The sequence below is a fragment of the Gymnoscopelus braueri genome (genome assembly GCF_963280865.1).
Source record: "Gymnoscopelus braueri genome assembly, chromosome: 17".
Classification (NCBI taxonomy): Eukaryota; Metazoa; Chordata; class Actinopteri; order Myctophiformes; family Myctophidae; genus Gymnoscopelus; species Gymnoscopelus braueri.
The window spans coordinates 5,990,812-6,006,728 of NC_137617.1; the positions used below are offsets into that span (position 1 = coordinate 5,990,812).

Here is a 15,917-nt window from a genome sequence, read left to right on the forward strand (position 1 = left end):
TATTTTTTGTGTGTTTTTGGTCTCCCCTACCTCTCTTCTATCCACAAAAATACCATAACACTCAGGCTTTCACAGCAAATCTCGGGTTTTCTGTAAATTGGTCTCAAAACAGGCCAAACTGATTTGGTCCCTGACGTGACGTCACGTCAGGGTACAATCCCTCCCGTTTTTCAGTTCCAACCAAAAAAAAAAACTGACACACAGAATCAGGAGACAACATGCATACAAACTGGCTCAATAGCGCCCCGTGCCAAACAGGACAATGTGGTATTGCAGGTGAAAGTGCTTTATAAGCCAGAGAGAAGTTAGTTGGAATGAGTAGCCTATATCTGAGGCTTGATTTAGGCTCAAACCTTTTGAAAAACGTTTGAGGGACATAAACAATATGATATTAAATATTATTATGATTTTTTAAATTCATGGTGTAGTCATCAATATCGTCTCCAGTTAATGTAGGAATATTTTAAAAGTAGGCTAACTCTCATGTCCTCTCATAGGGAATGCATTGGCAGCTGCAGTTCATAGTTCTCAGGGACCTCGAGTAGCAGCGCTGTCTCAAAAGTGGGCGTGAAATTTGTAGTTCCCATGTGTCTGTATAGGAGGTTTTAACTGGGTTTCACTTGTGCAATGACCACAACTTTGGTTCTTTTTAGTTATTCTTTACTTTAGTTTTTGTTGTTGCAGTATGTAAGTAGTAAGGTTGTAAGGTGAAAAACCTTCAATGAAAATGTTTAAATGACTACTGTAAATGAAATGCACATGAAATACAAAATACAAAAATACATGCTTTGCATATATTTTTTAACACTTGTAAATATGTTTTGTTTTACTTATTAATGTCAGTTTTTCACCTATGCAGTCTCATATGAAATGCAAATATAATACTGAATTTTATCAATTTCTTTATCAATCTAGAGATCAACAAATAAATCACATTTGTTTTTTTAAATCAAACAATCGTGTTGCTTTCGCTTCAAGACATCAAACAAATAAATGACCATGAACTAGAACGCACGCTCTAACGTGCGCCATAAACAAGTTTTATGACTCTTAAACAAACAGTTTGTCTCTCACTGGCCGCCTCTCCACCTTTTTATGGCTGCACGAGTGCTGCTTCTTTTGATGTGTTTCAGCACGATGTCGCTGGTGCTGGACGGACACTCTTTAGTTTGTAATGGAGGATTGCGGAGGATTCTTCTCCTTTTCTTTCTCTCCCTCTTTAGTTTGATCAAAGCCCTTCTTTCAGGTGCGGTGAATTAACATGCACGGACGCTGATTCGACAGGCAATAAAGATGCTATTTTCGGCGTGCTGCAGGACAAGGTAAGGCACCATTGCTGATGATTTTTTTTCCCTCTGGGGGACGGCCACTGATACTGTTTGTGTTTACAAACGGTCCATAGATCATAACGCTACTCACCAACACAAAGAGTGGGAACACTCTGGCCAAACACTATTTGGCCAGAAAAGAAAATATTCCACCGGATGGAAAAATTATTTAGTTACTCCACTGCGCCCCTTACAGATTTAGTCAATGGAATTTTTCTGTTGACAAGATCTGTCAACATTTTATCAGGTGTTTTTTTCTTTTCTGTCCAGAAAGTGTAGTTTAGACGTGAGGTGAGCAGCTCCGAGGGTTCCCACAAAGAAGAGTAGGCTTTCAACATCTTAAAACAATATATTTTTTTGGTGAGTAGCAAAAATGTATTTTTTATTTTTACTAGAGATAAGAGGCTGCACAACCGGGGGTGTGCCGTGTGCGGGCATGCCGGACAACGGCTGAAAAGTAAAGCTATGGACCAGAGCTAGTAGACAAGGTATAGAGGGCATTAATTTGGTGCAGTTCTAAAACAGTACAACAGGTATTACAGTGAGTGCAACATCAACTGGAGCATTGAAAATAAAATACAAATAATTGTTTACTGTAAATTCAATATCATCATGTGATAAATAACATGGTATTGGATTGGCATAAACGGGCATACTTGCCGATAGCATTACCAGCATTTTAGGCAGCATTAGCAATTTTTTTGGATACTGGTGTCAACACTAAATAGGAGAAAGGAAGTGTGTTGAAAGTAAACAATTTGTCTAGACTCACATTGCTCACTTTGTGTAAAGAGTGAGCTAACAGTTATGCGTGGAATCACACTGCCCTCTACTGGCAAGATTGGTGTAATGCTGCTTATTTTTATGTAAATTACATTACATTACATTACAGTCATTTAGCAGACGCTTTTATCCAAAGCGACTTACAATAAGTGCATTCAACATAGGTAGGGAACGAAAACTACTATGTAAATTATTTGTATTCATTGTAATTGCATAGTAATTGTTTGTCTATATTACTATTACTATTACTAATGCTGCTACAATATCTGCTTATATGATAATCGATCATTTAGTAAAATAATTGATTAATAATCAATCCCTATGTTGGGTTGGGTATGTCATTAAAAGTAAAAATAAACTTTGAAAAACTGTGAAAATAGCCAATTAACACGTGGTGATTGTGATCTTGTAGATCGGCTATTTTCACTATTCTTCCATGACACTGTTGTACAATGAAGTATAAAGTAATACTTAATAGATGCGTTATTTAAAAATATAGCTATGTATGTATGCATGCATGTATATATTTATTTTAAGGCACTTCTCGATATTTCGATAAATCGAAAACGTTGCTCTTTGACAGCAGCACCTTGTTCTTGTTCTTCTTCATAACTATATGGAGTTCATTACTGTAACATATCACCAACTGCATGGCTGGTACTCAATCCAGGCACGTGATTGATCAAACACATTGAAATTACGTAATTCTGGTAATTATGAAGTTGATTCATAGTCATGATGAAGTGGATTTTCTTTTCTCATATCTTTATTTAAAGATGGACAATAACTATGCTATGTTGACACACCAATGGTCTACACATATAAATAAAGTCTAGATATTGGTAAATTGTCTGAACTTTGATTTTGAATGCATTGAGTTAAAGACTTTGCACATTCCTATAGGGATTGCATTACTAAGCATGGTATCTATTAATTGTTACTAATCACCAGCCTGCAACAAGCTTCACACGTTCAGCTTGTTAACATAAAATAACAGCAGTTATATTCTACATGGCAAATGTATGACTGTAATAATAACCTTGGCACTACATGTTGCTGTAAAAGCTTTATTCCATACCAGTAGATTTCACTATGGTTTGTTGTGATAGGCTACTGTTGTGTCTCTCAGACCAAAATAAAAGCTATCCCAACTTGAATTATTAACCACATGGGATTACCCGCTATGAAAATGCATCCCTGGATAAAATGTTAATCAATTTAAAGGTTTTATGTGACTGCTATTTTAAGAGGACAACTATTCATTGATTGAGGCTCCTTTAATACCTATAAGCAGTAGTTCTCAACCTTTTCTGGATCAGGGCCCACTTGAAAAGCTCGAAAGCATTTTCAGAGCATGTTTATTGTAATGATCAATCAATCAAATGTGTACCGGCTTAGATCCATGGAACTAACTCCATGGAGCTTGGAACTTTTCCTTTGATCCACTCATTCCTGGGACATGTGAGCCTTGTCCAGTGAAGGCTCAGTCTAATTGCATCAGCTGACCATTGTGAGAGTATGGGATTTGTTTCTACCCTCTATCACTAACGTTGGGTTAAATTCACCCAAAGACCTGCCTGTAGAAAAAAACAGGGATAGGAGCAGGGAAACAAACCTACCTTCTATGACGTCAGTGAGCATCCTGAAGGTACCCAAGGACCCGCCCACCTCAGACATCAGCATCATTATGAAAGGTTTTAAATACTATTTTAATATTTTCTTTGTTGAAATAATGTCATGGTGTATTATACCACAAAATGTACATTATTGTTTTTACATTTTTAATTGCATATTTTCATTATTATCATAGTTTGTCCATTGATTTGGGGGGCCCACTTGCAGTATCCTGTAATGGTGCGTTCACACGGGCAGATTAAAAGATACAAAGCTACACAAATTCACTGCATCTTTGTCGCTGTGTCACTTTGCATCTTATTGCTCAACACGTCGGTGACGTCATCATCCGCGGTGACGTGTGTTTGAGCGACGGAACAGAAAAACAACAACGTGGTTGGCGCGACTTCTAGAGAAACAAACATGGAGAATGAAAGTAAATTGAGAGCTCTTGTGGAGCTAGGCATTATTTATATGCATTGGAAGAAGTTTCGCAAGACAAGGAAAAGACGTCGCGAGTTCTGGGTCCATCCTATCCTGTACAGACGCCAACAACAAGGCGAATACCACCATCTCGTGCAGGAAATGCGACTGTATGAACCCAGGTTCAAACGCTATTTTAGGCTAAACGTTAGCCAGTTTGACCATGTACTGTCCATAGTAGGGCCCCGAATTGCCAAGGAAGACACTACAATGCGCGAGGCCATATCTCCAGGCCAACGACTTGCCATTTGCCTTCGGTGAGTTTATTGTTCATTATTAATTAATAACTCATTATCTACTTGTCCTTGAACCAAATCTACCACTGTTGCAGGCAGCGACGGGTAGCGTCTTCTGTTTGTTTATGCAGCTACCAGTAGTCAGTAGTGTAAACTAAGTACATTTACTCAAGTACTGTACTCAAGTTTGAGGTATTTATTTTACTTACCAGGGGTCTTCAACAGGGGGTCCGAGAACCCTAGGGGGTCCTCAGAATTACTACAGGGGGGCCGCCAAATCTTTGTGTGATAGGATCATGTTTTGTACACTAACCACTTGAACCCTAGCATCCCTATTCTGAGTGGAGCAATAGCCAAAAATAGCAGATCTACAAGCTCACAACGCCTGTGAGCTTGTAGATCGGCTATTTTTGGCAAAGAGGTTTGCTGTAGAGGGGGGAAAAAGAGCAGACAAAGTATTGATGGTTCAAGTGGTTAAATGTCTGAAAATACACATTAATCCAATATACACTGATGACAGTGCTGTCAAAGTCTATGAAAGTATGAAATCTATGAAATTTTTTAATCTGCAACACAATTTTATAGAATATGATGTAGGGGTCCTTAGCCTGAAAATGTTGAAGACCCCTGTGAGAGTATTTCCAATTGTTTATACTTTTACTTCTACTCCACTACATTATTTTAGCCCTATTTTATACCTACACTATTTGAAAATTGTCGATCTACAAGCTCATTGTGAGCTTGTAGATCGGCTATTTTCAAACATTTGAGTACTTTTACTTTTGATACTTTAAGTACATTTTGATACCAATACTTGTTTTGTACTTTTACTCAAGTACATTTTGAATTCTGGACTTTTACTTGTAATCATTTTTACCCCCTAAAATGTAGGTTGGTAAAAATAAAAATAATATTTGTTTTAATCACTGGAAATAATGTAAGTATACATGATTTAAAATGCATGGTAACATTATCAGACCAAAATGTACCCTTCAACTTCTTGTTTATGCCCAAAATAACAGGATATCCACAGTTTGTAGCAATATTAGGCCATACTGGCCTTTTTTTCCCAAAATGTATTTGACCCTCATTTATAAAATATATGCAAATAAAACATAAATAAAAAAATGGTGCCCATAGTTCTCAGATGCCCACTATTCTAGTTCCCCAAGTAGTTGTAGTTGATTTTACTCTAGACTAGAGCGTGGGTCTTCAACATGGGGTCCTCAAAGTTGGATGTGAAACGTACAATTTCCCATTAAAATGGTATGTTCTCAATTTAATTTCATTGTGTTTTTCTCAAATCTTATTCATATTATAGATTCCTTGCAACGGGTGATTCCTATCGGCTTATTGCAGACAACTACCGAGTTGGAATCTCCACTGTGTCTGGCATTATCACTGAGGTGGCAAGGGAAATATGGAACGCCCTGGTAGATGAGTACATGCCTGTACCATCTCCAGACTGGAGGACCATCGCTGCAGGTTTCAGGGACCGGTGGAACTTCCCCAACTGTGTTGGAGCCATTGACGGGAAGCACGTGGTTATTGAGGCCCCCCTCAACTCTGGATCCATGTACTTTAATTACAAGGGAACGTACTCAATTGTTCTCTTAGCAGTTGTGGATGCCAGGTGTGTAATGTAGTTAATGATGTGCACTGTATATGTTGGAGTTCAGTATAAACACCTCAGAATAATACATAACCACTGTCTAATAACTCTCTCCCTCTATGCCAGTCGCTGCTTTAGGGTCATTGATGTTGGAGCTTACGGGGGAAGCCCGGATGGGGGAACCTTGGCCAACTCTGCCTTCGGCACAGCCCTCAGTAGAGGGACCCTCAACCTCCCAGAGGACACTCCACTGCCAGGAAGGGAACACAGAGGACCGCAGCCTCCTGTGTTTATTGTCTCCGCCAGGCCGAAAGGCATGGCGAGAGAGTATGTTTTGCACCCCGTCCGTCCGTCCGTGTGTGTGTGTGTGTGTGTGTGTGTGTCCGTCCGTCTGTGACCAGATAATCTCCGGCACCGTTGGCTTGATCGCAGCGAAACTGTGCACACACACAACCTGGATGCCAATTCAGAACCTTTGCCCCAAAGTTTTCACATGGGCCTGTTATAGCGCCATCAGGAGGCCGTTTTTTGCAAAACACATTTTTGGACAGTACTCCTATAGATTTTGGCCAAACGTCACGCAAATCGGTACACAGTATCTCTTTAGTCATTAAACGAAACGGCTGATTTCAGATTTTTCATATTCCATCCTGATTGGCTAAGATTGGCTTCCAAAGTTTGCCGGAGTGCTCCGTTTTGAACAAAATGCCTCAAATCATGAACACAGCATGCAATTTCTGTGAAATTTTGCACGTACATTCCCATTAGGCTGAGGAAGAAATGCCACTTTAAATGTTTCAAATCGGCCTTATGGTGGCGCTATAACAGGCCGATTCGTGTTTTTACCCATAATTGCACCAATCTGTGTAAAACTTTGTACGTGCACTCCCTAGAGACAAAGAAAAAACCTTTGCTCTGCATTTTCCACATCTACCTTTTATAGCACCACCTGGAGGCTGACTTATGTAAAACCCATTTTTGGATATTAATCCTTCAGATTGTATCCAAATTTCACACAAATCGGTACACATGATCTCTATAGTCATGTGATCAAGACGGTTCTGTTTGATTTTTCATATTCCATCCTGATTGGCTAAGATTGACATCTAAAGTTTGCAGGATTGGCCCGTTTTGAACAAAATGCCGCAAATCATGAATGCATTGTTCGATTGCGGTGAAACTTTGCACGCACATTCGCACCACGTCGAGGAACTAATGCCACCCTTTCAACACTGCACTATTATAGCGCCACCAGGAGGCCAATTGTTGCACAACATCTTTTAAATAATTCTCCTACAAATGTTGTCCAAACATCACACAAATTGGTACATATTTTCTCTTTAGGCAAGTGATCAAGATGGATCCGTCCGATCCGTCCAATTTTACACATTCCAGCCTGATTTTCGAATTCCGAACATTGCTGGCCCACACTAACCTACCTGACCTGGCGGAGACTTGTGCTCCGAGGAGCACTTTTTCTTGTTGGAGATGAGGCCTTTCCCCTGCGCACAAACCTGATGCGGCCCTATTCTGGCAAAAACCTCCCCAAAGAAGAGAGGATTCACAACTACCGTTTGTCACGTGCCAGGTTTGTTGTGATAATTCAGCACATACTTCTATGCATGCCATTTAATTATTTATGATTTATCATCTATTTTCAGCCCTCAAAATACTAACTATCTTCAATATAAATATCCTCCAAACATGTATTTTCACCTACAACACAAAATATCAGAGTATCCACTCCCAGACCATTTCAAATAGTACTTCCAGCCAAATTCCAGTTTTCATTCATATCTAACAGGCAAGCAAACCAACTACATGTCCCACTATGTAAGACCACCTGGGCGCAGTTCTCTATCAAATTAGTAGAGGCCGTAGGAGGGGTCCACGTGCATCTTCCTAGTCTTTTTTTTTCTTGCCTGGATTTGTGGCATCCATATTAGTCTTTTGATGATCCCAAGAAAGAAAATGGTCCAAAATGTGTTTTTGTCTTTTCGGCTCAGTATGTACTTTTATATCATTGCTCTCGGGCAGAAACAAGCTATCTCCATTTTTCTATTTTGTTCCCCCAGGAAAGAAGTAGTATATTACGCATATGATATATTCTGTTGTGCAAATCAAATAAATCAAAATCTACTATCCAGTATGGAACACAGTATGAGTGGCTAGGGTTTCCAAGTTTAAACTAACTTTTTAATATGCTTTAAGTTCTGTTCATCAGAATAGATACATGTCTGTTTTTAAAGTAGTTTTAAAATGACCACGCTTTACTCTGCATCTAATCTCATCTTTTCCCATACATCAGGATGGTGGTGGAAAACTCTTTTGGCATCCTCGCTTCCCAGTGGCGCATGTATAAGCGTGTTGGTGGTATCAGCCCAGAGAACACAGAGGCATGTGTGAAGGCCACGTGCATTCTTCACAACTATCTGCAGAGGACTTCAAGGGATCCACCTGGTCCACATCACCCCGACAGAGAGGATCCTCCAGCATGGCTCTTTGACGTCCAGAGGATGGGGAGCAATAACGCCTCTCGGAGGGCGATGGCTGTGAGGGACACCTTTGCTGCTTACTTTTCTGCAGAGGGAGCAGTGCCCTGGCAAGATGGGGCAATAAACTGAGAACATTTACTGTATATCGTCGGTGTCCAGGACGAACCAGCTAACTCCATTCTCATCTTTTTATTTTTTTTCATAAATCAATGCTATTGAACACCCTTTACGTTTCTGACAAAAACTCCCAACTCTATTGGATCCTCAAACTGTCTGTCAAAAACAAACAACTCCCCCCCTCTCCTCTCCAGTGCTGCTTTTTAACAGCATGAGCAGAGCGCGCTGCGCAGTGAGCGAGGAGGAGGAACACGTAAACAAGCTCCCCGTAGTCTGTTAAAACTATACAGTGTACCTGTTTATCAAACTTAGCACTGATGCTAATGTTATGAAAACAAGTCATTATATTCTAAAATCTATGAAGTGTTAAATGAGGAGAGCAATGTGACAAGAAGAAAGGCGTTCATAGCATTTCTGTCGCGCTAGTTGTACCTCTTTGCAGAAGTTATTGTAATATTTAAAGTCCTGTTTATTATTGTAGGCCTATATAATAAGTGTCATGAAGCATCAGGGCATTAATTCACACGTTGTTGTGATGCATTGTGAGCTTGGAGATCCATTGTTAGCTTTTGGGAATTTGTACCCTTTTGAAACCTCTCCCTCAGCAGCGAGTGGAGCTATTGTTGTTTGGACACCTAACTCCATTTTCGCTTGATTTCTGCTCGTCTGAAACTACTAACTCCACTTGCGCTTGATTTGGGTAAAGTGTTGATAATATAATGACACATGTAAGTATCTGACAATATATAAAGTCACTATACCAACTTTGATGAGGCTGTATTGCTTTGTTTTAAAAATATAAGGTTTTCTTCATTTCCTGAAAAACGTATATATATTGTTTTCGTTTCCTGAACAATGAGCGTTTTGGAGTTAGCAGGACAGCAGAGATATAGTTTGTGTGTATGTACAGTAGTTTCTATCCTGTTTTTCTTTACCAATTTTCAGTACTTTTACTTCAACTCCACTACATCTCAGATGCAAATATTGTACTTTTACTCCACTGCAATCATTTGAAATGTTTAGTTTCTTTGTAGATTTTGATTATTACAAACCATACAGACAGTAACCACTTCAGCCCATTTACAAGCTCACAATGCATCGCCATGCGACGCATTGAGCTTGTAGATCTGCTATTTTCCAAAAGATTTTGATCCATTTTATACATTTGAAAAGTTGTGAAATGGGATATTCTGCATGAAAGAGTACTTTCTACTTTTGGTACTTTAAGTAGATTTGATACCAATACTTTTGTACGTAAGTAAGAAAATGTTTGTAAGTAAAACATTTTAGTACTTTTTCCACCACTGCTGCTCCTCCTCTCCCTTTCACCTGTGATGTGAGAATAAATTAAACTTATTCTGATTCATGATCAACGTTGTTTTGCTGCCAACAGTGATGAAACTCCCAGCACCTCCCCAACCTCTTCCTCCATTAGGATTTAATATTGTTTGGTTAAAACAAAAAGTAATGTTAAAAGGTTAAAGCTCTATATTGTGATAGTAATCATTGCTATAGTGTGTTTGTTCAGTAACAGGGATCTCCCCGTCTCTCCAGCTCTTTATTAAACAGAAAATACATTTTCATGTGGATCGCCAATTTCACCCAATCAGGAGAGAGTACCCATTTATCAGCTTCTATTTTATAGTGTTCCTATTTCACATGTATGAATTCTCTCACCTGAATCACAACCTGAAAAGGCATTGTGTTTACTAAAGCGCTGGAAAGACAGGGAGACCACTGGTACAGAACACTGCTACATTTCAAATAGAAATATTGTACTTTTGACTCAAGAATATTTCTATGAAGGTAATCTTAGGACCCAAACTTACAGAAAATATGAATGAACCACTTTAGAATATAGTAAAAAATAACTGATCTACAAGCTCACAACAAATTGATGCGTTGTGAGCTTATAGATCAGCTACACACACATGTACGTAAGAACAGCAATGCATTGATAAAGAGAAATGTTCCTGGCAATATTTGTACTTGGATATTCAATCGACTATAATCTTGTCCACCCTTTGCACTGAAAAATGTATACATATTCCTGGATCAATCATTGTTATTACATCTTCAAGGTAATGAGAGAGAACTGTCTTTTATAACTGGATTTATTTATCCCCAAGGAGAAATGCTACAACAACAGTACAAAACAGGATAGTTACAAAAACAAATCATGTTTGTGTGATGATGATGATGAAATGATGATTTTCAGACTGATTCTGAAACAAATTCACCTCAGTTGTACATTTTTAAACATATTTCTATTGTACTTGTAACAAACAAAATTCACCTGTATTCTGCGAATGTGAAGACGTGCACTCAGGCTCTTATCAAAAATCAGCACCGCGTTTCTCAACATATTTAAGGCAAATTGAACAGAATTGACTGATTTTTTTTTCTAAAATCTAAAGGACACATCACGCAACAGTGAAAAGGTTTACAAACTGTCTGTGAGTGGCAGTCATGACTGCATGTGCATCTGGAAAGCGCCCGGAAAGCACAAAGTATAGTAGAGATACAAATGAGATCAAACTGACTTCAACTGTCAGTCAATTAAACTGCCTTGCCTCATAAAGGTCCTGTAGCACTCTTCAGCATAGTCTGTTTTTTTGTGATCGTTAACACCCGGCCAACCCTGTACCCGTACCAAACCCGTGAACAAATATATTGAAGGAGCAGTTGGCCAAAAACATTACTTATTTTCTATCAATTACACACACCCCATGAAGCCTTGAAATCAGGGAGATCTTTTTGTTTTTGTCGCATTCCCAAGCCAATAATCTGAGTCTCCTACTGAAATTATTGGATCAGGAATGCGACAAAAACTAAAATCTCCATTCATTCAAGGCTTCATGGGGTGTGTAATTGATAGAAAAGATTTAATAAGTAATAAGGGGTCGCTCAGGATGAAACTCAGCCACGTAGAAGTCCTGGAGCACTTCAACCCTGTACCCGTACCAAGACAAAATAATAAATAAAATAAATAATAATAATAATAAAAAAGCATCCATTCTCACTGAAGGAGCAGTTAGCCCAAAAAATTACTTATTTTCTATCAATTACACACCCCATGAAGCCTTGAAATCAGGGAGATCTTTTTGTTTTTATCGCATTCCCAAGCCAATAATCTGAGTCTCCTACTGACCGATGACCTGGCCATCAAATTATTGGATTAGGAATGCGATAAAAACTAAAATCTCCATTCATTCAAGGCTTCATGGGGTGTGTAATTGATAGAAAATATGTTATTTAATAAGTAATAAGGGGTCGTTCAAGATCAAACTCAGCAACATAGAAGTCCTGGAGCACTTTCATCTTCAGCTCTGCTTTTCTGGCGGCAGGCAGCCTCTTTAATACTGGTAGTAAGCTCTTGAGGAAAAGCTCGTCCTCATCATCTGGGGACTTTGTAGGATGAGAGGTTTGAGAACCAACCTTCTCCACAGCTTCCAGGAGCTGTTTCTCAAACTGTGTTTCGAATGGTGTCGCGGAGCGACGCTTCCGCGGATTATTCTGCTGCTGCTGAGTGGATCGCTGAGTATTCTGCTGCTGCTGAGTGGATCCCCCAAGTGGCGAGGGGCCCGGATTCTGCTGCTGCGTGGATCCCCCAAGTGGCACAGGACACGGATTCTGCTGCCGGGTGGTGCCATCAGGTTCTATAGGACCAGAATTACATTACATTACATTGCAGTCATTTAGCAGATGCTTTTATCCAAAGTGACTTACAATAAGTCCATTCAACATAGGTAGGAAAGGAAACTACTAATCACCAGAATTCTGCTCCTGAGTGATGCCATCTGGCTGCGCAGTCTTCCGCCTAACTGCCTTCCCCTTTGCCTTCTGCGGAACAGTCTTCCTCTGAACCTGTTCAGAGGAAGAGGAAGCCTTCCTCTGAGTCTGAAGAGAGCCCTCGACGAGCTCCACAGTCATCTGCTGAGCAGTGTTGTCCAGCTGCAAAGGGCCATCGCAGGGTACCAGTGTCAGCATCTCATCAAGCTGAGATTGAGACAAGCCACTCACTGTGGCTTCCAGCTGAACAAACAAATAAATTGTCAACTCAAATATGTCATAAAAACGATATATATTTTATAGATATATTATATATATATATTTTTTTTAAATGTTTTATACATATTATACACACACACACACACACACACACACACACACACACACACACACACACACACACACACACACACACACACACACACACACGCATGATATAGATATATGTACATACACACAGAACACACATGACAACAGTATTTTCCATTTACTAGATAAGATAGATTAATCATCTTTGTCTGCCTGTTCTGCCAAATTTAACTTACTCTCTGTTATCAGCTACACAACATCATGTGTATCAACTTGGGGCTGCTGACTGATCTAAATGGGGTCATCCCTATGTTCCCCGGGTTCAATGTTCTCCCACTAAGGTTAGGTTTAGGTTCAGGGTTAGGTAGGCGGGGAACATAGAACCAGGGGAACATAGACACGCTCCCATCTAAATTACCTCTTGATCTGGAAACCCACATTCTTGTTCCTCAATGTCTGGAGCTCCTGTCCACTCACTGCCTACATTTGAGGACGTTTTCCTGCTCTCAACAACTGGGTCCATGAAACTCATTACTGTAGAGTACTTCCATTTCACTGGACTTCCTCCAGCAGACCCACTTTGCTTCCTATCTTTTTCATTTTTTTTAGCTCTTCTGTGCTGATCACAGAGGATTTTCCATTTCCTCCGACAATCCTCCTCTAAAGATAATTAATAATAGAAAACATGCAATAATAGAAAACTTGCATTGTACACTACACGTGTGTGTGTTTGCTGTTTGTTTACTTTAGTGCACTCAAGAGAGGATCTCCTCACGTCTGCAACAGTGGTGCAAAATGTACTATTTTTTTGTACTTAAAGGGATATTTCACTTTCAAAAAAACTTTTGGTCATTTTATCATCTACTCAGGCCTTTGTGAACCCCCCAGACAGTTTTTAAGTTGCTTGATTCATTATTTAGATATTTGATATTCATTTTTATCAGACATGCCCCCTTCCTATACAAACCCATTGTAACTTCAAACTCCATTTTAACCATGTTAGATTCATCAAAAACACCCGTCCTTGGTTCTGGTGACTCATCCTGCCCTCCTAATGCATGAGGGGGCCGTGTTTTTCCGATTACTTTTTTCATTTATTTTATTTAAATTTTCTATTGTATTTATTTGTTTTCATTTTCCAAAAAAAATATTAAAAATAAATAAAAAACTTAATTGAAAAAACACGGCCCCCTCACGCATTAGGAGGGCAGGATGAGTCACCAGAACCAAGTACGGGTGTTTTTGATGAATCTAACATGGTTAAAATGAAGTTTGAAGTTACAATGGGTTTGTATAGGAAGGGGGCGTGTCTGATAAAATTAATATCAAATATCTAAATAATGAATCAAGCAACTTAAAAACTGTCTGGGGGGTTCACAAAGGCCTGAGTAGATGATAAAATTACCAAAAGTTTTTTTGAAAGTGAAATATCCCTTTAAGTAAAAGTATCAATACTGCAATATGGATATACTCCGCTACAAGTAAAAGTCCAGAATTCAAAATGTACTTGAGTAAGTACCAAAAGTAAAAGTACTCATTATGCAGAAGTTTTCAAATGTATACAAATATTTTGAAAATAGCTGATCTACAAGCTCACAATGCGTTGCATGGCGACGCATTGTGAGCTTGTAGATCTGCTATTTTCAAATGGCCGAAATGTATATAGGGCTGATGTAGTTACAGTATGTTTTGTAATAACAATCTAAATCTACAAAGTAACTAGTAACTAGTTGTAAAATAATTGTAGTGGAGTAAAAGTACATTTGTCTCCGATGAAGTGGAGTAGAAGTGAAAATACAGAAAATTGGAAGTAAAGTAAAGTAAAAGTACCGAAAAAAAGTACGGTACTTAAAATGAGTAAATGTACTTAGTTACTTTACACCACTGCCCAGTAAAGTACAAGCAGAGGTGAGGAGAGCCTCGCTTGTTTTTAACTTAACCAAACAATGATTATATTACACAATGATTATATTACTCAATACCTGTCTTGTGCAAATACTGTACATTTTGTCACCAATAAGTTGTGTAATTTTAAGTCGAGTGAGTTTGCTAGAAGCTAACGCTAGCATAGCATAGCTACCCAAAATAAGCAGACAGAGCTGCCATTGTGAGTTTAAAATGTCCATACCTGGTACTCCCGTAATTTCCTGGACTTTCCTCCACGCTGCATCCTTCTTGTCTATCTTTCTGTACATATAAAGTGTTTTATTCCATATTACTGGATGTTGTCTGACGGCGAAGATCAGTTCGTCCTCCAGTCCCATTGTGTTTGTACACTTCTGGCTTGAAAAAAGCGGGGGGGTGAAAAAAACAAAAAACGAATGTATTTGATTGGTTCTCGTTTCACTGCGTCATCGGAGCTACAGCTGTAGCTTTGCTGCTTTGTATCTGGAAGTTGAACCCAGCTCAACTTGAATTTGTAGCTTTGTATCTTTGTCGCTAGAGCTACAGCTACAAACGTCGGATGTATCTTTGTCTCTTCATGTCGCTGGTTTCCATTGAAAATGAATGGTAGAGTGTATCTTTTAATCTGCCCGTGTGAACGCACCATAACTGTCCATGTCCAACTCTCAGAAATACTGTAGCTGAAAATCTGTATAAATGAGAAATGGAAATTGTCTCAGAGAAATTGTCTCAGTAAATTGATGTTTTATCGACACAATGTGAACAACAATTCATTGCTTCCATTTTTAACACTGTGGTCAGAGGAACATTCTGATGCCAATTTGGAGTTACCAGCTGTAACAGTTTTGGAAAGCCTGACTTAAACAATCTGTCAGTGTGTTTGTCTAGTTGTGTGTCTATATGTTTGTATTGTTAAATATGTGTGATGTGTGACAAGTCATTCACAACTTCAAATGGAATAGGTGTGTGTGTGTGTGTGTGTGTGTGTGTGTGTGTGTGTGTGTGTGTGTGTGTGTGTGTGTGTGTGTGTGTGCGCGCACGGGTGGGCGGGCGGGCGGGCGCGTAAACATGTTCTAGGGCTGGCCCCTCATAGTCAAATCAATTAATCAGTCAGTTTGGTCTTTGTTGACAAAAGCTTTGCTAGTTTTTTGTGCTTTTTCCTACCATGCACATCTCTTGTAAACTACATAACTAGTTAGGGAATTTTAGCAAGATGTTTGGACCATCTGTGAAAAAATGTACT

At 39.1% G+C, this 15,917-nt stretch overlaps 2 protein-coding genes across 2 annotated transcripts; one reads left to right on the forward strand and one right to left on the reverse strand.

The window, feature by feature from the left end:
• Positions 1 to 4,148: 4,148 nt before the first annotated feature.
• On the forward strand, positions 4,149 to 7,272 carry LOC308104418 (uncharacterized protein; the record flags this gene model as incomplete). Its single annotated transcript, XM_080454825.1, has 4 exons — positions 4,149 to 4,465; positions 5,766 to 6,077; positions 6,183 to 6,383; positions 7,266 to 7,272. The coding sequence occupies 4 exons, from the start codon at positions 4,149 to 4,151 to the stop codon at positions 7,270 to 7,272; spliced, it is 837 nt and encodes a 278-aa protein (XP_080310951.1).
• Positions 7,273 to 11,697: 4,425 nt separating this feature from the next.
• Positions 11,698 to 15,172, reverse strand: LOC308104038 (uncharacterized protein). The gene is made up of 3 exons (XM_080454286.1): positions 14,898 to 15,172; positions 12,442 to 12,703; positions 11,698 to 12,327 (listed from the first exon to the last, which is right to left on the reverse strand). Exons 1-3 carry the CDS (start codon positions 14,937 to 14,939, stop codon positions 11,924 to 11,926), a joined length of 708 nt encoding a protein of 235 aa, XP_080310412.1. The 5' UTR covers positions 14,940 to 15,172; the 3' UTR covers positions 11,698 to 11,923.
• Positions 15,173 to 15,917: the final 745 nt, after the last annotated feature.

Coding starts and splice junctions, on each gene's coding strand:
- LOC308104038 (XM_080454286.1), bottom strand. CDS start 14,939: ATGCAGCGTGGAGGAAAGTCCAGGAAATTACGGGAGTACCAG. Junction 12,704..14,897: donor GGAAATTACGGGAGTACCAG/GTATGGACATTT, acceptor TTGTTTGTTCAG/CTGGAAGCCACAGTGAGTGG. Junction 12,328..12,441: donor CACTCAGGAGCAGAATTCTG/GTGATTAGTAGT, acceptor CTGGTCCTATAG/AACCTGATGGCACCACCCGG.